We start from the raw sequence: 20,790 nt of genomic DNA on the forward strand, positions 1-20,790 counted from the left end.
ACAACAATATTGCTTTTATTGGTTGATGAATAAAGCTATTTTGGCCTTTGGCTTAGCAGGTCAAAGCCAGGTGAGAAATCCAAACAGAGACAGAGACAGAGACAGAGAGAGATAGAGATAGAAGGCGTGGTCAAGCAGACACTGAGGAAACACTTGTAGAAAATGAGGTAATGCCACGGCCATGTGGCAATATATAGAAGACAATTAGAAAACCAAAGAACAGTCTCAGTTTACAAATGGCACCCCAGGTTGGGCACCACATGAAGCATAATTAATAAAAACCCAGAGACAAAAATTGGGGTTCAACCTGAAAGTCAGAAAAGCAAAACATTGAGCCACTGACTCTTACCTCTACCTCAGTCCAAAGTGGTGATCCTGTCTCCAGGAATCTCAGAATGAGACTGAGCCTGAGAGCTGTCTCCTCCCATTTTATTATCCTCCCTAGTTCTGGGATTAAGGGCGTGCACCACTGCTGCCTGGTTTCTATGGCAAGCTAGTGTGGCTGCTGGGATTAAAGGTGTGTGTCATTGCTGCCTAGTCTGTAAGGCTGGCCAGTGTGGCTGTTTTACTTTTCTGATTCCCAGGCAAGCTTTATTTATTAAAATACAAATGCAATGCCACTACATCTTTGTTCTTTGGAGGACTGGGATGAGGCACAGATGGGCTAGTAAATCCAATGGGTGTTGCAGTATTTCAGGAGTCATATCTGGAGGTCTCCCATGGGATTCAAGAAGAGAAAGTCCTTGTGCAAAGATGCCGTAGTATCCTAAGTCAGGGACACCGAGAGGCATGGGAACCAGTCAGCTGAGGTGCGCAGTAGCCGGAGGGGTTACAACGCTCAAGGCAGAGGTGCGCTTTGGGCGTAAGAGAGGGTGCTGAGGTTCATTAGAGTTTTGACAGCCTGCTATCATTCTCTTACTCCTATTCAATTATAAAACTCAGAAAGCACTTCTTGAGCTCCCACTGTACAAGTTCTTGAGACATTGGGATCATCTCCACTGCCTCCTGAGGTATGGATGTATGCTTTCAGGGCTTGCATTCTCAGGCACTTTGGCTACATGACCCATAGCAGGAAGAGCCCAAAGAGAGTCGGGGTCCTCAATCACCCCCTTTTGAGCATCCCACTTGCCTACTTTACTTGGAAAAGTTCTCAAGAATGCTTGAAGTGGGGCTCAGCTCTATTCCTGACCTTCTAGATTCCTCTGTCCTGCCCCCCCCCCCCGCAAAGGGATTTTAAATAAGATACAAGGGTAGAAAAGGACATGGCTTCAATGCCCTTGCCTTGCCCAGCCCGTCTTTTGTTCTCAAGGTGGAGTTCAAAGAAACAAAAGGGTCAACAACTACATAATCGAAGTAAAAAGCAGGTGGTGGTTCTGGTTTGCCTACTGGCAAAGTCCTGTTTGAAGCTTTATAGGCAAATAAGATAAACACACAACATGTGTGTGTGTCCCTCAGATATTCCTGCATGACTTTCTGCAAGTGCCCATGTGTGTTTACCATGGATGGATGCAGTGACTTTTCAAAGTCAAAGTGCTGCGCTTGGACCCCGTTGGTGACGCTCTGCTCATTTCTCCTCTAGTCAGTATCAGAGCCTGCGCGTCTCCAGCGTTCTTTCTGATCCAGAACTATGCCTTCTCAGCTCTCAATTCACTCCCAGCCCTAGCTGGCCATTTCTGTCTCCAGCAGGCCTCGTGCTCCCTGGCCTGGTACATCTATCTATTCCCCAGCTCTGTGCCCTTCCTCAACTATTTGCAGCTCTACCCTCTGCTTGCTCTTTAGATACTTCCTCTCTCGAGCTTCCTCACTCCCGTGTGCCTATGCTTGGGTCTCCATCTTTTTACCCTACTTTTCTCCTCATATAATATAGTTCCATTCTCTCCCTGAGGCCTGATCAAGATGGCTTACTTCCCATTCTAAGCATGCAACAGTGCAGGGCATGCAGAGGGGAGAGATGCGGAAGCATATACGATAGTGAAGCCAGAGGACTGTGCGCATGCGTGGAGAGAACAGGTCCGGCTGTCGGCAGTGTTTGTGTCTTCTCACCAGGTCTCTTTAGCCTTTTTTGTTACTTTCCAGATGTGTCAGCTGTGAGGTGTGTGGGAGAAGCCAGCTCTGTGCCGGGGCAGGGAGAGGTCTGCCCCTGCCTCTCTCTGAATAGTCCTGGCCACTGTTGGGACAGATGATCTGTCAGAGCTGGGGACTGCAGAGCCAGCCTGCTCCGTGGGGGTCCGTGGCAGCCAGTGACTCCATTAAGAGTCTCTGTGTGAACACAGGAATAACCGGAGGCACAGTTCTGTGTCATTTCTACAGAAAAAAAGCAAGCAAACAAACAAACAAGAAACCTGGGGAGCTTCTGGGCTTCTATCTTTTTAATGTCCCCCTTTCTTGACAGTGCTTTGAGGCCATGTCTGCAGCTGACTGACTGTGGCAGGGCAGGGTTCAATAGGGCCCCATTTGGGGGTGGGGCCACTGTCATCCTTGGAAGCTGAAGGTATCTGGTTTCTCTGGACGCTGTCATGTTCCCGCTTTTTTGGACACCCCTTAACTACAGTAGAGAGGAGACTGGGGTTCATGATCCTTCAGAAACTGCCCCCAGGGGCTCCACGCCTGCTATTGTCATGGGATTCATGTAGAGACTCGAATATCAGGTGCCTCTGCCCTGTGTTCTCCAGCACTGCCGAGGGGACCCTCCCGTGCCCCTTTCCAATCTGTACCTGCAAAGTCACATCCACGGACGGCGTGCCCTGGCAGCCTGGGAAGCCGGGTTCGGGATGTCCACCTGAAGCTGCTGTTCTTGCCAAAGGCCACTGTGCTTGTAGCTTTCTCTCTTCTTAAGTAGAAAAAGTCAAATGAATGCATAAACGTTAGAGGAGGCAGCTAATTACTTAAAATTTGGGTTTAACGTTCCTTCTAGAAGGTGGCACTGATGTCACTTGAATCTGTTACAGACGTATTATCTACTAAGCCTTGGGAAGGAAGGCCGCCTAACTCTTACACCGCCCCTTCATAGCCACAGCTCCAGCGTGCGATTGTTTGGGGCCCCCCCACCCCAGAGACCATCTGAATTCCAAGAAGAGCCAGGGCTGCATGCCAGCAGACATTTGGTATATTTTCCCAATTCGGAAATATCAGAGAACAGGGAAAACAGCATATGGATGAAGCCTGCCTCCCTGGAGTAAACAATGAGTACTTGACATGAAACGTATAGACGAGGTAGAGGTTTGCGTCGGAAAATGGGATGATGTCATGGAAGGAGTTTTCATTCATAAAATCGTCGCGTACTATCATGTTAGTTCAGAAACATGTCTACCTTATGTGGCCATTGGTGATGCCTGTGGTATTCTTTGGGCTTCGTTTGATCGCTTACATCAGGGGCTGATAAACTGAGATGACAAACCATGCAGGCCTGCCATCTGCTTCTGTAAATCTAGTTTGCCTGGCACATGGCTGTGTCCAGCCACTCGGGCATTAGCTGCCTTCATGCTTCTGCCACGGGACTGAGTAAATGGTCTGCAAAGCCATTTACTTACCTCCTGGTCCTTTCTAGGCATGGTTACTGATGACTGCAGTCGCGCACAGCTCTAGGAGGCAAAGGCACAGGCCTTTCTGCATGCTCCCCACGCAGGACTCAGGGACCTTCCTGAATGAAGGTGCCCAGGAGGAGAGGATGAGTAGTTCTCTTAGGAAAGTGCTGAAAACCAATGGCCAACCCTTGCCATATGAAGCCTTAATGCTTTAAGAAGGGATATTTCTCCACGTAGTACGGAGCCTTCAAAATAATATCCCCTCTTTCTTTGTCCTTATAAATGCACCAACTCAAGGGTTTTTGAAACATGGCAATAAACCTGGGAGGGACCTGCTATGATCTAACATAAAAACTAGACCCTGTTTTTTGGTTTTGCGTGGAGTGATGAAGGGGTCTGAGTCTGGTAGCTCTGACATGCTAGCCTGTGAGTCTCCGTTGCCAGCAATGAAACATTCCCTCCCCATACTGTGAGTCTGCATTAGGTGTAGATCTAGAAAAAAACATTTCTCAATATCCATAGGCAAAGTGAGTGAGTTCTTTTATATGCAAGGATGGCTGGCTATGTGTGGTCTCTCAGTTTGGTCCCCCATAAAAAAAAAAAAAACAAGTACCAAATGAAGAAATGTATTCTGCATCCTGCTGCTATCCTGAGGTTTCAGACAGGCATAGGATCTGGAATCCCACCTGAGTGATGTGGGATTCCATAGTCCCCTCTATGTGTTGCTTTCATTGGTTAATGAATAAAGAAACTGGCTTGGCCTGATAGGGTAGAACAGAACTTAGGTAGGTGGGGGAAAACTAAATGGCATGCTGAGAGAAAGAAAGAGTCAGAGAGACACCATGGACCCACCGTCGGAGATAGACGTCCTGAGACTTTGCTGGTAGGCCACGACCTCATGGTGATATACAGATTAATAGAAATGGGTTAAACTAATATGTCAGAGTTAGCCAATAAGAAGTTAGAGCTAATGGGCCAAGCAGTAATTTAATTAATACAGTTTCTGCGTGGTTATTTTGGGGGTAAGCTAGCAGGGAGGCCGGGACGAACAAGCGGGCCCTCTCCTTGCAACACTTGAGTTGGAACAGACAGCTACCACTAGGGTATCACTCATCCTGATGGAACTGTGCAGACCCCACTTGCTCATTAATAGACATCACTGTAGCACACTTGACATGTGTGCATTTGGGTCCCTGCTCATTGCATGCTGATTTTGCCATAGGCCCATTGTATTGCATGGTGATCATCTCTCTGTGAGCTAGCCTTATCTGCTTGGGAAGAGATACTTTCCTCCACAGCCTAAGGTCTCTCTCCCCATCTCTACTTAAAGACACTTACGTGTGTTGGCCACACAAAAAGGAAATGGTTTGCACTGCTTAACAGTGTCTGTGGTGGCAAATTCCCTGGCCTAAGAGGCAATGCCTCTCTTTGGAATTGAGTTTGCTTCTCAATGATTTCAGCCCTTGGTGCTCTTCTACTTCCGAGGGGGAACCAGGATAAGCCTGGCTCTTCGGTGTACAGCAGTTTCCAGGCTGGAGGGCAGAGTCACAGCTCCATGGTGCTCTCATTTCTTAGACTCAGTGCTTCCACTTGACTTGGTTCCAAAGGACCAATGTGGTCATTGCCTTATTCCGTATAGCATGTCCCTTTAAGGGGAAATGATAAAACAAACAAGGAGACCTTTTCTTCCGTTTCTGTAATATCACACCAAAAGCACCCACTAATAAGACTTATGCCGCCTAGTGATGAGGAGATCTTTATTATCACTGACTACCCAGGAAATGGCATGGTACCAAAGCTGGGTCACCTCCACTCCCCGTCCCCTTTCTTTCCTCTCACATCTGCTAAGGATGGATGCATTGTGTTTTCACAATTATTCTTCAGATTGTTTTCACTATTATAGTTATGAGATAGACATCCATTTGTTGTAGAGTGATGTAGCTTGTTAGTTTTCATTGTCCAGTGGTTCTGAGTTATTCCTTTAAAGGTAGACTTGAGGTCAGAGTAGTGTTAGATTCTTAACAAACGGGAACTGATACAGAGATTTCCTGTGTGGTCATTGCCTTATTCCGTATAGCATGTCCCACAGGGCCCACCCCTAGCCCTGTGGGGGTACATTTTTACCATTTTTACCATGCCTGAGCCTATCTTGGTGGTATCAACCAATGGCCATTGTTTATATGGAAACCCATTTTTGGTATTGTACAGTCTTGATTTGGGAGCAGATGTAACACATATACACTATTATTCATACTCTTTCCACTGTCTTGCAATCTTTGTGCTCCACTATTTTAATCCCTACCCTTCCTTTGCAGCCACGGAATTGTTATTGTCTCCATGGTGTGCCCTCTGTTTTATTGTGTAGCTATAATGATACTACATGCTTCTCTTTTATATCACTGAGAGATGTGCATTCATGTCTTTCTATAGCTTAACAGCTCCAGTGTTTTTAAGTTAAAATATATTCTTGGAGAATTTCATACATGTATACAATGAAATACAATCATATCCACTCCCCATTTCCTCCTCCTGCACTCTTCTGATGAACCCCCTTTGAACTTCATGTTCTCTTGTTTCCTTTGTAATACTCCACTGCATCCTGTTAGTGCTGCCCCATTGTACATACAAATGGAAGGCCATCCACTGGAGCGAGAGCAGCCTACCAGTGGCTACGCCCCAAAGAAGAGGGATGCTTTCCCCCACTGCAGCTATCAATAGCTCCGAAATGAGGGTTGGGGCCTCATGAATTACTCCTTAATCCCCATTGGTTTTGGCTGGCTTAATCTTGTACAGGTAGCCACAGCTGTTGGGAGCTGGTGAGCGCAATAGCCAGGTATTGACCAAAAGGCAGTGTCCCACTGCTGTCCTCTTCATCCTTCGACTTTGCCATCTGATGGTGTCATCCTCTGCCATGTTCCCTGCACCTCAGTGGAATGTTGTAGGGAGAGGTTGCTTGTTCATTCCAGCCACCCAGTTAGCTTAGCCCTGAAATAACCACACAGAAATTGTATTAATAAAAACATTGCTTGGCCAATTTGCTCTAGCCTCTTATTGGCTAACTCTCACATCTTGATTTAACCCATTTCTATTAATCTGTATATCACCATGTGGCAGTGGCTTATGGGGAGAGATTCAGCATGTCTGACTCTGACGGCACCATGGCAGCTCTCCCCTACTCTGCCTTACTTCCTCCCAGCATTTAGTTCTGTCTTCTCTGCCTACCTAAGTTCTGCCCTATCAACTAGGCCAAGGCAGTTTCTTTATTCATTAACCAATGAAAGTAACACACAAACCGAAGGACCTCCTACACCAATGGAGGGGTGAGGGTTCATATAGGTATGCTATATGATTGTATCATAGTTAGGGTTTCTATTGGTGCAATAAAACACCATAACCAAAAAGCAAGTTGGGGAGGAAAGGGTTTATTTGGCCTATACTTCCATATCACTGTTCATCAGATGGATATCCACAAGGGGTAGGGCTGGATCATACAGCAATTCCATTTCTAGATTTTTGAGAAGCCTTTGATCAACTACCAAAGCTGCTTCACTGGATTACACTCCAACCAACAGTGCATAGGGCTCCCCTTTCACCATATTTATGCTAACATTGGTTGTTATTTCTATTTCTATTGATGGCTGTTCGACTGGGGTGAAATAAAATCGTTTTCCTCTTCGTTCCCTGATGTTCAGGACTTTTACAGTGTTTCCCAGTTGGTTGATGTTCTTCTTTAGGGAACTCTGTTTGGTCCTGTATCTCATTATTAAATGGGTTATCTTCTTAATGTTTAGATTTTTTTAAATTCATTGTATGTTGTAGACACGAGTCTTCTGTCAAAAGAATAGCTAGCAAGGCTTTTCTCCCATTCTGTCAACTGCCTTTTCATTCACTTCGTGGCTTCTTTTTCTGTATGGTCACTTTTTCATTTGTCCCATTTGTTAATTGTTGGTCTAAATGCCTGTGCTACCAGGTTTCTGTTCGGAAAGTCCTTACCTGAACCAGTAAGTTGGAGCAAGTTCCCTACTTTTTCCTTTACCAGATGGTCTTGAGGTCTTTGATCCATTTGAGGTTGATTTTTTTTCCTCTAGGGGTGAATAAAGATATAGTTTGATTTTTCTACATGTTTGTCTTAGGGTTTCTATTGCTGTGAGAGACACCATGACCATGACAATTCTTACAAAGGAAAACATTTAATTGGGGCTGGCTTACAGTTTCAGAGGTTTATTCCATTATCATTATGGCAAGAAGCATGGCAGCATGCAGGCAGACCATGGTGCTGGATCCACAGGCAACAGGAAGTGAACTGTGTGCCACACTAGATGTACCTTGAGCACAGGAGACAGCTTGGTCCACCCCCACAGTGATACACTTCTCTTACAAGGCCACACCTACTTAACACTTTAACAAAGCCATACCTCTTAATGGCGCTATTCCCTATGGGCATTCAAACTCATGAGTCTATGGGGGCCATTCCTATTCAAACCACCACAGTGTTGAAATCAGGTTTTCTCAGCACCATTTGTTAAACATGGTGTGTTTTCTCCAATGTATTATTTTGGCCTCTTTGTCAAAAAATAGATAACTGTGGTTGTGTGAGTTTATATCTGAGTCCTCAGTTCTACTCCATGTATTTATGTGATTAATGTTTGTGGCAGTACCAAATATACACTATTTATATTACTATGTCTCTGTAGTATAATTTGAAATCCAGTATGGTGATACCTCTTACAATATCCTGTTCGTTCTATGTTGCTTTAGCTATCCATGGTCCTTTATGCCTCTTTATAATTCTTTGTATTTTTTTCCCCTGTCTGTGAAGAGTGGCTTTGAAATTTTGAGTAGAGTTGCATTATTTTTAGATTGCTTTTGGTAGAATGGCATTCTCACAAGGTTAATTCCTCTGACCCATGATCATAGGTGGTCTTTCCATCTTACAATGATGGACTCCTCAGTTCTTTTATTCTGAGAGAATGTGTGTTAGAGTTTATTTCTTTTTCTTTTTCATTTTCTTTCTCTTTTCTTTCTTTCTTTTTTTTTGGCTTTTCAAGACAGCATTTCTCTGTAGTTTTAGAGCCTGTTCAGGAACTTGCTCTGTAGACCAGGCTGGCCTTGAACTCACCTGCCTCTACCCATCGAGTGCTGGGATTAAAGGTGTGCGCCACCACCTCCCAGCTTAATTATGGTTTCTGTTGCTGCAATGAAACACAATGACCAAAAAACAAGTTGAAAAGGAAAGGGTTTATTCAGCTAATACTTCCACATTGCTGTTCATCACTGAAGGAAGTCAGGACAGGATCCTGGAGGCAGGAGCTGATGCAGAAGCCGTGGAGTGGTGATGCTTATTGGCCTTGCTCACATGGCTTGCTTAGTCTACTTTTTTTTTTAATAGAACCCAGGACCACCACCAGTTTAGGAATGGAACCACCCACTATGGGCTGAGCCTTCCTCCATTGATCACTAATTGAGAAAATGCCTTACAGCTGGATCTCATGGAGGCATTTCCTCAGCTCCTTCCTCTCTGATGACTCCAGCTTGTGTCAAGTAGACATACAAAAGCAGCCAATACAGTTTGTGTGTGTTTGTCCTTCTGTCTGTCTGTCTATCTGTCTGTCTATGTATCTGTGTCTATGTTTCTATTGTGAATGCATTGTTTCCTTGCTTTTTTTTCTCGCTATGCTTGTTATTTGTATTAATTTGTGTTATTAATTAATTAATTAATTTGTGTTAATTTGATATCCTGCCACTGTGCGGGAAGTGCTTATCAACTCTAAGATGTTTTTGCTAGTATCTTTAGAGCATTTTATGTATAGAACCATATCCTCTGCTAAAAGGGATACTTTGATTTCATCTCTCCTTATTTATACTCTATTTCTTTCTCTTATTGTCTAACTAAAACTTCATACACTTTATTGAGTGGAAATGAGAAGAGTTGATGCTCTGTCTGGCTCATGAGCTTGATGGGAATATTTTGAAGTTTTCTCTATTTTGTGTAATGCTCCTGAGGGTTTGTCATACAGCCTTTATTATGTTGAGGCATGCTCCCCCAATCCCTAGCCTGAAGGGATAATGGATTATTTTTCAAAGGCCTTTGTTTTCTCTGTTGAGATAATTATGTGAGTTCTACCTTTTATTCCATTTATGTGATTAATTATATTCATTGATTAGTATATGTTGATCCACTTCTGCATCACTGAAATACAGCCAACTTAGTCATGATGAATGATCTTTTTGATGTGATCTTGAAGTCAAGTTTTTTTTGTGAATTTTTTTGCGAATTTTTTATTGAGAATTTTTTCATTTCTGTTCATTAGGGATATCCATCTGTAATTAACCTCTCTCTCTCTCTCTCTCTCTCACACACACACACACACACACACACACACACACACACTCACACACACATTCTGCTTTTATTTCTTGCATGCTTTTGCAGAGTCAACTATTACTCCTTTTACTTTTCTGTTTTTGTTACAAATAAATACCCCAAGCTTTCTGTATTATTTCTTTATCTTTTATTCTCAATAGTTTGAAATTATGTGCTGATATAGTTTTGTGGCACATATCTTGCTTTGTTTTATAGCATATTAATATAAGATATTAATACCTCAAATATCTTTCTTCTGATCATCTCGTTGTTGGTATATTAGTCCTTCCAAAGGTCTTGGATGTGCTCGCTTTCTTTTTCTTCAGTTTGCTCTTTGTTTTCTTGGTTTGGGAGTTTTTATTGGCAACCTAATCAAGCTCAGAGATTCTCATCCATGTCCCTTTAGGAGCCTACCAGAGGTAGTCTTCATTCCTCCCCCTTTAGTTTCCACCATGAGCATTTCTTCTCAGGTTCTTCCTTTGACAGTTCTTTCTGTGTTTATATGGCCCATCTGTTCTTGCATGCTGTCCGCTTTGTCCATGAGACTCCCAGCATCTTAATAACAATTGCCGTAAATTCCCAGTCTGTTCATTCCCAGCAGTTACCATCTCTGGATCCTGGTCTGGTGCTTCCTTTTTTTGTTTGATTTTTGTTTTGATTTAGTTGTCTTTTAATATGCCTCGACATTTTCTCACAATAGATAGCCATATTGGGCTACATCAGAAGAGCGACTGTAAATAGCCTAAGTGACGTGGTGGCCAAGAGAAGAAGCAGGCGGTGAGATGCATTCTAGAGCTCTCTGACTGGGGCTGAGCCTTCATGAGCCTGACACTCTGACTGTGATGTTTGTGCACTTCCCAGCCCCTTCTTTCCCATTAGTTGGGCCAAGATGTCAAGAGGGAAGTAGAAAAAGCTAGAAATAGGTCTACTGTGTAATTCAGCTATCCCAGTCTTGGGCATACGCCCAAAGAACTTTATATCCTACTACAGAGATAACCTGTTCATCCATGTTTATCACTGCTCTATTTACAGTAGCTAGGAAGTAGAAACAGCCTAGATACCTGTTGACTGATGAATGGATAATGAAGTTATTCATCTGTTAAGAAAAATGAATTTAAAATTCATAGATTAATGAATGGAGACGGAAATAATCATGATGAGGGAGGCAGCCCAGACCCAGTAAGACAAATGTCATATGGCCTTTCATCTTCATATATGTGTGTTTCCCTTGGAATCCCTATTGAGTTTAGGAAGCCGGTAAGGAGCCATGCGAAGGGGCTTTCAAGGGAAAGTAGATAAATACAATGGCATCTGAGTAAAGAGGGAGTAACAGAACAGGAAGAGTTAAATGGGGTGGGAATGGAAGGGCGGGATAAAGGAGAGAATAGCAAACAGCACAAACCTTTAAAACCATCATATGGAAATCTCCTGGAGAAGCCTCCTAGAATATATCCATACACATTTATAAAAGAAGTTATGCTATAATGGGGTAACAACACCCCTACCAGACACTGCAGGCTAGCAAATAGAAATCATGGTGCCATCAAATGGATTACCTCTCAGGAGCTTTTGGTTTCCAAGGTCCCATAAACCCCCAAATCTTATAGGCTACTGCTAATGCTCTTGGTTACCCCAGAACATACTGTAAGACTCTATTGCTGAAGCCATAGAACATGGAAAACTCAAGCTGTTACTTGCCCGGCAGCTTTGTCCCTGCTGGATATCCTTCACAGCGCTGGAAGGGGCTATGCACATGGCTAGAGGAGCAAAGTAACCATCCATCCATGAGCCCAACAACCTGAATTTGATTCCTTGTGGTGGAAAGAGAGAGCCAACTCCAGCAAGTTGTCTTCTGACCTCTGTATGCATGCATACATGCATGCACACACACGATAGAAAGATAGATAGATAGATAGATAGATAGATAGATAGATAGATAGATAGATAGATAGATAGATGATGGATAACAAAGGAAGAAAATGGTAAAATTGTATTGTATTTCTGGAACAATGGCTTAGCAGTTAAGAGCACTGGCTACTTTCTAGAGGTTCCAGGTTCAATTCCTGCACCCATATGGTGGCTCACATCCATCTATAACTCCAGTTCTGGGGAACTTGTCACCCTTCTTTGGCCTCTGTGGATACCAGGCAAGTACATACACAGACATTTATGTAGACAAGTCACAAAATAAAATAATAATTTTTAAAAGAAAAATTAAACTCTACCTGTCATTTCTAATCAGGTCTAACATTCTCAAATGGGTGGGATGGCAAATTGCTTTTCTTCTCTTGTGAATTCCCTGGTCTCTGAACCAGTTCTGTTTTCGCTTTAAAATCTTTTTATTTCGTTCCCATTGCCATTTTAACTTATAGAGCAGAGGTGTGAAGCTTTTCCTCTTACTCCACAAATGCTTCTCCAGTTTCTTTTACTTTTTGTTTTGTGTCTTTTCTTTAACATTAGAAATTTGTTCTTCTAGCAAATCTTCATTAGCATATTTAATGATACCTTCCCCAGCTCATATTTAAATATTTATTCATATTTTTGTAGATATTTGGTTTTTTTTGTAACATGTCTTTAAATATTATAAAATTAATTTGTCAAATATGTAAAGTTTTAATGGTTTGCCAACTTAATCCCACTTTCTGATTATTGCCAGTATATGGAAATTCAATATTTTTTGAGTCTGTTTTAAAATTTCAGGTTTTCTCAAATTTTTATTCTAAATTTCAGATGCTGTTGTTTTTTAGCTAATGATGTATTTTTCTTTCTGGTGCTTATACCTCTTACAATTCTTTATTTCTTTGGCCCTAAATTTAAGAATGCATTAAATGACAGTGTAGCTATTTTGATTTTTCTCTTTATATTGAAATTAAGAGAATATCTCATTTGTAACACAAACTACCCTTTATATACAATGTAGCCCAAGATGGCCTTGAACTCATGACTCTCCTGCCTCCACGTCTTCATTGCTAGGTTTACAAACACACTCCAGCACACTTAGGTCTCTAGCCCTTCATTGCTTATTTTGTGTTCAGAGAAGTAGGTTTCACTGAGGCAGCCTCATGCCCATGTGCCCATGCATCAGGGCTCTTCCTTTGCACTCAGCACTGCTTCCCCAGCCCCTCCCCTCTGCCTCTCCACGCCCCCTTCCTCCAATCGCTCCTCTGTTTCCACAGTGTGTTTTTTGGCTCCCTTAACCCGTCCTGCAAGACTTCACTCTCGGCTCTTGCGGTCCTCTTCTCTCACATTGTCTGCCTGTGTGTCCGTTTAAGACTGGATTCTGCGTGTAGAAGAACACGTGTCTATGTCTCTTTATCCTTTCATCTGCGGGTGGATGCCTAGGTCATTATGAACGAGCGGCAGTAAATGTGGATGTGCAATCTCTCTGTCACGTTGACTTACAGTCCTCTGGGCGCCTTCCCCGGGGGAAATGTGGCTGCCTGGCGTGGTAGTTCTGTTTTTGTTTTTGGAGGAACCTTCGTGTTAATTTTCATAGTGACTATAATAGGGTTTATATTCCTACCAGCACTGACTGATGACTGATGCCTCTTTCCCCACATCCGACCCAGCATTTGCTACCATTTGATTCCTTAATGATATCCATCTGACTGGGGTGAGACAGACTCCCAGAGCAGTTTGCATGGGAGATGCAGTTGCATCTCCATGATGGCTAAGGATAACATTTTGTTGTTACTGTTTCTTTAAATATTTATTGGCCCTTTGTATTTCTGTTTTGTAATCCGACTGTTCCATTCATACATATATTTAATTGATCACATGAGTTGGTGTTTGGGGGTTTGATTTTTGGAATTCTTATAGAATCTAGATACTAATTTCCTATTGGATGTATAGTTGGCCAAAGTTTTCTCCCATTCAGTAGGTTGTCTCTTCACTACAGAATTTTTATTTCGTATAATCCACTTTACCAATTCTCATTCCCTGTTCCTATAGCCTTTTCATCAAGTCCTTGCTTCTGCAAGTGTGTTTCTACGTTTTCTCCAGCAGTGTCAGGGTTAACGAGTATCCAGTCAGTTTTTCCTAGCCCCGCTTGTTTCCAAGATCCCTGTTGGAAGACTGTGCCCCTTAGGACAGAGAGGATGAGGGGAAGCTGTAAGCTCGCTACAGTCACCGCTTACAGTCTCCGTGGTCACATGAGGAGGGTGTGCTAAGGGAGTGAGCAAGTCCTCAGTACAGGGTCCAAGCCTCACTTGCTCATCCGAGTCCTCTGGAGATGTGCCCAGCTCGCCTCAGACTCCCTTAACTTTGAATGGTCACCTGAAAGTGTGCCCCCCCCCCAAGCATGACAGCCCTTAGGGCAGCATCTTTTCAATAGTCTCGTGATGTCGACCTGACATGCCCTTCCTCTGACCTGGAGGGATGCTGTAAATCCTGTCACACTGCTTCACTTGCAGTAGATAGGCTTCCCAAGAAGGCAGGGAGAATAGTGAGTGTCATTCCATAAAGCTCCATTGGCCCCCAGCTCCTAGCACGTTATAGTTCCTGGTGAGCCATCTGGTGTTGCAGCAAATACCCAAAGAGAAAGGGTGGTGACGTTTTGATGGGAAAAGTTGGGCAAGATATGCTTGTAGTGGGCTTCCAACATTCCTTGGCTACTAAAAGAAAGATGGACCCAAGAGAGTGTGGGTCGTGGGCAGGTGCAGATAGCCATCCTCTCTTGTGTAACGTCGGACCTCCTCTGACATCCTGGGGCAGCCCCTGTGCTGAGAGCTGATGCGCAATCATCTCTCACCCTGAACTCTTCACTTTCCCACGTGTGCATCCCCCTGCCCTCTGTCCTGCCTGTCTAGGGCTCCAGGTGCCTGTGAATGTGTCTTGAGCATCCGCTTTCTCACCAACAGCCTGTGTCCCACCTTATCTCCCCGAGACACCCACCTCCTTCCCTGAGACGTCCACCTCCCTCCTGAGTCACCCACCTCCTTCCTGAAATGCCCACCTCCTTTCTGAGACGTCCATCTCCCTCCTGAGACGCCTGCCTCCCTTCTGGGACACCCGCCTCCCTCCTGGGACGCCCACCTCCCTCCTGGGACTCCCGCCTCCCTGCTGAGACGCCCGCCTCCCCGCTGAGACGCCCACCTCCCTGCTGAGACGCCCACCTCCCTCAATCTTCATCTCCATCTCTCTGTTTCCATGTTTTCACTGTACGCACATGCTTGATTGAGTCTGATATGCCAAGGGATGTAAAAGAATGCAGAGCATCATATACTTACAATTCTAAGTATAGTTGAACTGAGTTATTCCTTTTCGTTTTCTTTCTTTCTTTTTGATGGAGCCAAAAACTTAAAACACTTTATACTGGAATTTTATATTGAATGGCTGAATTTATCCTTAGTTGAAGCATTTTTATTTCGTTCAGTTAATATTAAGAGCATTCATTTGAAAACACTGACTATGTGGTAAATTGTTAGGCTTTTCATTTGGGGAATATTGGCAATAAGTATCCAATGGAGGGGCAGAGGGGCCGAGTCGGGGGAGGGATGAAGAAGTAAGACTGTGACTGAAGTGGAAGGAAGGGTTTTATCCTACAGGTGAAAGCCTGAACCTGTGCATGTTCTCCTTAGACTCTCTCTTTACCTCGGTTGTTCCGTTCTAGCTGTCCTCTTGTTTCCTTTCCACTGTGCACACACGGTGGGCTCTGCGCACCTCAGGACGAAGTCTTAACTGTGATCCGGAGAGTGGATGATAACTGGGCAGAAGGCATGCTAGGAGACAAGGTCGGGATTTTCCCACTCTTGTACGTGGAGGTAAGCTCACTAACACACCTGTTGTTTGGATCCCCAGAATGCAGGGCCCTGGCCTGGGGGAGCCCCTTCCTGAGGGAGAAGGAGATTCCTCCCCTCCCCAAGCGTGTAATGCCTGCGGCTTCCTGGAGGCTTCTTCTAAACTGCCCCCGTGTATGAGGATTCTCTGACCCCTTTCAGAGGTTCCTCCCAGGCTGGATGCTGTCTCCTCGCTGTGGGCTCCAAGGGCAGGACCTAGGCGGCCTTCCCCAGTGTCTCAGACACCCATCACGCACTTTTATGAGACTTCTGTATCCTACTGTGCTGGCTCCTGACCCAAAGAGAAGAGTTTAAGGCAGCGTCTCCCTGAACCCCCCCACAGACTTCTGGAAACACTGCTGATCATTAACTATGTCCTGACTTCTCCATGCATTCTTGTTAGCTGGGCAGCTCATCCAGTAAGAGCCCCTCAGCAGCGGGAACCCAAGGCCTGTTTGTTTCCTGGCTCCCCTTTCTGTGTCCAGTGCCACCTTAGGACGGTTGCTGAACAGAGGCCACGTGGGCTATCTGTCTGCCTTGTGCTGTTTGTCCCACAGTATTTTCCCCACTGAGTGTGTCCACTATTTGTTGCTGCCAGGCCACATGTGGTCCATGAGGAAGCCAAATACTTTTACCTGATGCCCATTGCTTATAAACCAAGACTAAATGCCAAATACTTCTCAGTACTTAATCTTCCAATAATGTAGACACTAGAAAATGATGGCCACCTCTACTTTGTAGATGATCAGACAGAAAATCCACGCGCTCTGGGAGGTACCCACCCAACAGCTGATAGGTGGAATTCTGGGATATGTCGAGCCCCATGGCTGATGTGTGGGACATAGATGTTTAGTTTTAGTCTTTGCCTTTAACCTCCTGTCCCACTTGGTGTCCCACAGATGCTTTGCTCGGCCTAGTGTGGAGCTCCTGACTGCAAGCACACCCAGTAGATAAGAACGTGAGAGTCAGAGGAAGGTCAGGCAGGGAACATGGTCATCAGGGTGTGCCCATGGTAGACATTTGTTAGAAACATCCACAGGTCTTGACTGCCCAGGAAGTAAAGGCCTAATGGTTTGCCCTGGCATTCAAGGTCCTCCACAATCTTGCTGGATTTTTCTAGCCTCAACTCTCATCACTCCCCACTGATCTTCCCAATTATTCTAGATAACATTTACTTTGGGTTGACCTCCCCGGAGAGCCAGGACCTGCCCTAGCAATGACAGTAGTCCGTGCATACACGTGGTCCCTGTCTCTAGCCTTTACTGTTATAGCTACAGTCGCCTTTACTATCTCCGGTGATTTTTACATATTCTGCATTGCTGTACCTTTCCTATCTGGGTTGCTACTTAAAGTAGATAACTAACTTACGGTATGAATATCATATGCCATACATTTGAGAGGTCCAAAATTCAAAGTCCCTCATGGTTTTTAGCAGGGTGCATTTTTTTTCAGTGCTGTTCTCTAGGTGGTGAGAGAGACTGAGGAAGAAATCAGTTCCAGGCAGTAGTAGCATCCTTATCCCAGAACGGGTAGGAGTTTATGGGAGCAGGCCAGATTACACTAGACCCAAGCCCTCGATCTGATGCCGCTACATTTGGGGGCTTAAACAAAACTTGTATGGTGTGTGGGAAACTTCTGGTACTATTTATAGATTCTGAAAAGAAAATAATGGTAGCAAAACTAAAATCCTGATTAAGCTAAATAGATGTAATCAGTCCCAAAGTAAATGTTACTAATGGCAACTGTCTCCTGTGTGAAGGTCCCCAGCATCAGCTCTAGAAATGCACTGCCAGGCGTTTGTTGAGCCTCATTCAGCTGCCTGAATTGGTTTGGGTTCATCCTCTTGTGCGACACAGCAGCTCATTACTTCATCGACTATAAAGAGGGGAAGTTATTTTGAACCCCTGCCTCTAAACATAGTGTTTGCACAGAGAGAAAGCTGAGTTCTGCAGCTGTGATTCCGAGCATGGCCTGTGGTGCTGCGGGGCTCTGCTATTTGCTAGCTCCTGGTACTTGTCATTTCTGTCTTTGGTCTTGCTGATTTTCAGTCCCCTGACTGGGCAGGAGAATGTTTTCAGGAAGGAAGCTCAAGAGAGGTTGTGTGTGAGTCAAGTTTCTCCAAAGAGATGGTGAGAATCGTGTACGAAAGGACTAAGGAAATTGGCTCATGCGGTTATGGAGGCTGAGGAGTCAGACAACAAACCACCCACAAGCTGGAGCCCTGAGATGCTCGTGGCTCAGTCCAAGTGCAAAGGTCTTAGCAGAGACACAGATGGAGGGTCTCTTGGCCTGAGGCAGAAGGCCTGAGAGTTGGGAGAGGGTTGTTCCAGTGAAAACTCAACCGCGAGGAATAATTGCCGACTGCTTTTGAACAAGTCTTTTCTAGGAAATTCAGTACATTCTTAGAAACTCGTTGTAAGATCACACATTGTCCAAAAACCCGCTACCCTCCCTGAGGGCTTCTGACTTCAACCACAGCTACAGCGCAGACCTGCCCTTGAGGGCCAGGGGATAAGTGAAGCTCCAAGTCAGAGTTCCCGAGGTTTGAACCTCCTCAACCCCCAGGCAGACCCTGCCCACTGATGCTACTCCCAGGTCTTGCACCTAGACTGACTGCACATTGTAAGTTCCTCCAGGAAACTCAAGACTGGAGAACCAGATGCTAATGCAGGACCTTCCTAACCCTTCACCGGATAGACACTGGTCCTGGGCACACGACACATGTACTCAGCCTTAGCTAAAGAGAAGTTTACATGGACGTAGATAGACCAGTATTGTTAGTGTCTGTTTGGTGATCATTTTGGGCATTAGAAAAATGGATTAGAAAGATGGGTGTGAACATCCCCATTGGCAAGACACGGCATTTAGTTCAACAACAGTACGTCCCCGCAATCTGCAAGCCAACGTGTAACTCTGCGGTTGCTGAGTGAAAGATTTTGTTCTAGATCTGGAAAAGGGAAAGAAAAGGCTCATGCAAATTTTCTTCAAGAGACCAGACAAAGCGGAAGAGTATGTCCTGGGCTCAGCTGAGCAGCCTGCCTTGGGAAACTCGCATGCCTACCACGCGTCTAACACAGCAAGCCTCATCCATCTCCTGGCGCCCATCCTCTCACTTCACAAGGCATTTAGGGTTGTCCCTGAGACTTTCCTCTGTTATATCTGCAAACATATCCTTCTATCATCAAATCCAGAACAGCCCTGAATGGCACATATGCCCCCATTGGCCTGGTGAGGTGCGCCTGCGTCACAGGAGAGAGCTCTGGCTGTTTCACTTTCTTACCAGGACAGGTCATTCACAAGGGACAGGAATAAAAGCAATCACGCTCAAGAAGGTGAAGATGGAGTTATTTTTACACTTGACTCGAGCTCCTCCGCTGGGTGCTAGCTGTCTGGTGGCCTCTGTCTTCCTGCAGAGGGGCACTGGCTCAGAGTTATCCTCCTTAGGCTATGCTGAGCCACCTGCCTGCCTTAGCACCTTCCATGACTATAGACAAGGGGCCTTGGCTCAGCTCCCCTCAACCTGGTATGCTTGCTTGTCCATTCTTCATTTTGATCTTTCCTAGAAAAGGGGTCCAGGCTGGTGACTCACAAACCAGTGAACCTCACAGCCTTCAAAGCTCTATAGTCTTAGCCTTAAAAAGCCCAGTGCAATGAAAGGCTTCTGGCTCCCACAAGTACCTAGGTGGTGCTTGTCACCTCCCTTCCAAGCCCAGGGATCCTCATCCTTCTGAACTTTGCATACCAACACACACACACACACACACACACACACACACACACACACACACACCTTTCCCTCTTGAAGCCACAGTCCGTAGCCACATGACTTTCAGCCCATCCCCTGTAACTCTTAGACATCTACCCCATTCTGGCTCATCTCTTTACTATATGAGTTCAAGGTGTTCTTGGAGGCCTTCCTTGAATGGCATTCCCTGTCCTGTCCAGTCTACACACACTCCCCATCTTCCATCTAACCATAAAACAGCACAGGATAATGTTCTCCTGTTGAGAGGTCATGGGCTGGCCCCTACCAGGCACCTCAGCTGGTATTAGGTACCCACGCATAGCTGCCGTCAGAGATCCTGACGAGGAGTCACTTCGTGGCTAGACTATAAGCCCTACAATGACTAGGCTGCAACAGGCCCTTTCTACTTTGCTGTCAGCTGATGCTAATTTTCTCCCAGAATTACAGAGTAGGATTACCTCCCCAGGGAACAAGTCTTTACTGGGAAAAAGGCCCAGAGAGCATCCTCCCCATTTTAAAAAAGCAAATTTCGCTTTATATTTAGGGTAAGCAACATCTTATAAGATGCTTATGCAGTTAAGTGGTTACTATGGTATAATAAGTGAGCCCATCCATTAGCTCACACAGTCGCTCATTTTCCCATTGGCAAGGCCAGCTGCAGTTTTCTCCTGCTACAGAAATCCTTAGTGTGATTCTACAGCTGGTATCAACCACCATGCTCCTGGTGCTCCCTAGCTCTTTAACTTGTTCATGCCACCCTCTACTCCTTCATGTCCTTTGACACATTCCCTCCTCCACACCTTGGTAGTCATTGCTTTATTCTCTATATATTTGACTCCTTTTCAGAGTCCATATTGTGAATAAGATCGTTTACCTCTTTTCTTTGTACATCTGACTCATTTAACCAAGCATCATGTTCTCGCAGTCCATCCATAGCGCCGCAGATGTAAAGATGTTGAGACCATATGCCTGTAGTCTTAGCACTCAGGGGATGAGGCCTCAAATACTTAAAGGCCTTGAGATTGAGGCCAGTCTGGGCAGCATAGCTAGATTTTGCTAAACAAAGAAACAAACTTGAAAAACAAAGGAATTCCCAAACTCTACCTAGCAGGGGCAGGGGTAGGTCCTGGCTGTAGAGGTGGGAGCCATTTTCCAGCAGAGGCTGCCGTGCTCTTTGGGCAGGCCTGGCAGAGGTAACAGTTTTCAGACATGGTGTAGAGAGCATGTAGCCATGCAGAAGTCCTCTGGCGCCTGCACAGCAACAACAAAGGGTCTCCCTGCTGAGGCCAGCGGAGGCTTTAGTTCAGAAGGAATGGGGTGCCTGATTTTACAGCAGGAACCAGGCATTGACTGCAACCTCAGAGCTGCTTCCTTGGTCCC

The 20,790-nt window shown here is 45.0% G+C and overlaps 1 protein-coding gene across 3 annotated transcripts in view; it reads left to right on the plus strand.

The window, feature by feature from the left end:
* Positions 1-20,790, plus strand: part of Sh3rf3 (SH3 domain containing ring finger 3) — a 265,461-nt gene that overhangs the window by 163,256 nt on the left and 81,415 nt on the right. For 2 of the 3 annotated variants that reach the window (XM_087898129.1, XM_048451758.3), the window contains exon 3: positions 15,555-15,650. The exons of the other annotated variant lie outside the window; for it this stretch is intronic. In XM_087898129.1, coding sequence (XP_087754255.1) covers positions 15,555-15,650 — 96 coding nt within the window. The remainder of the gene's footprint in view (positions 1-15,554; positions 15,651-20,790) is intronic. 3 annotated transcript variants of the gene reach the window in all.

The sequence above is a fragment of the Myodes glareolus genome, chromosome 18 (assembly GCF_982192425.1).
Source record: "Myodes glareolus chromosome 18, mMyoGla1.1, whole genome shotgun sequence".
Classification (NCBI taxonomy): Eukaryota; Metazoa; Chordata; class Mammalia; order Rodentia; family Cricetidae; genus Myodes; species Myodes glareolus.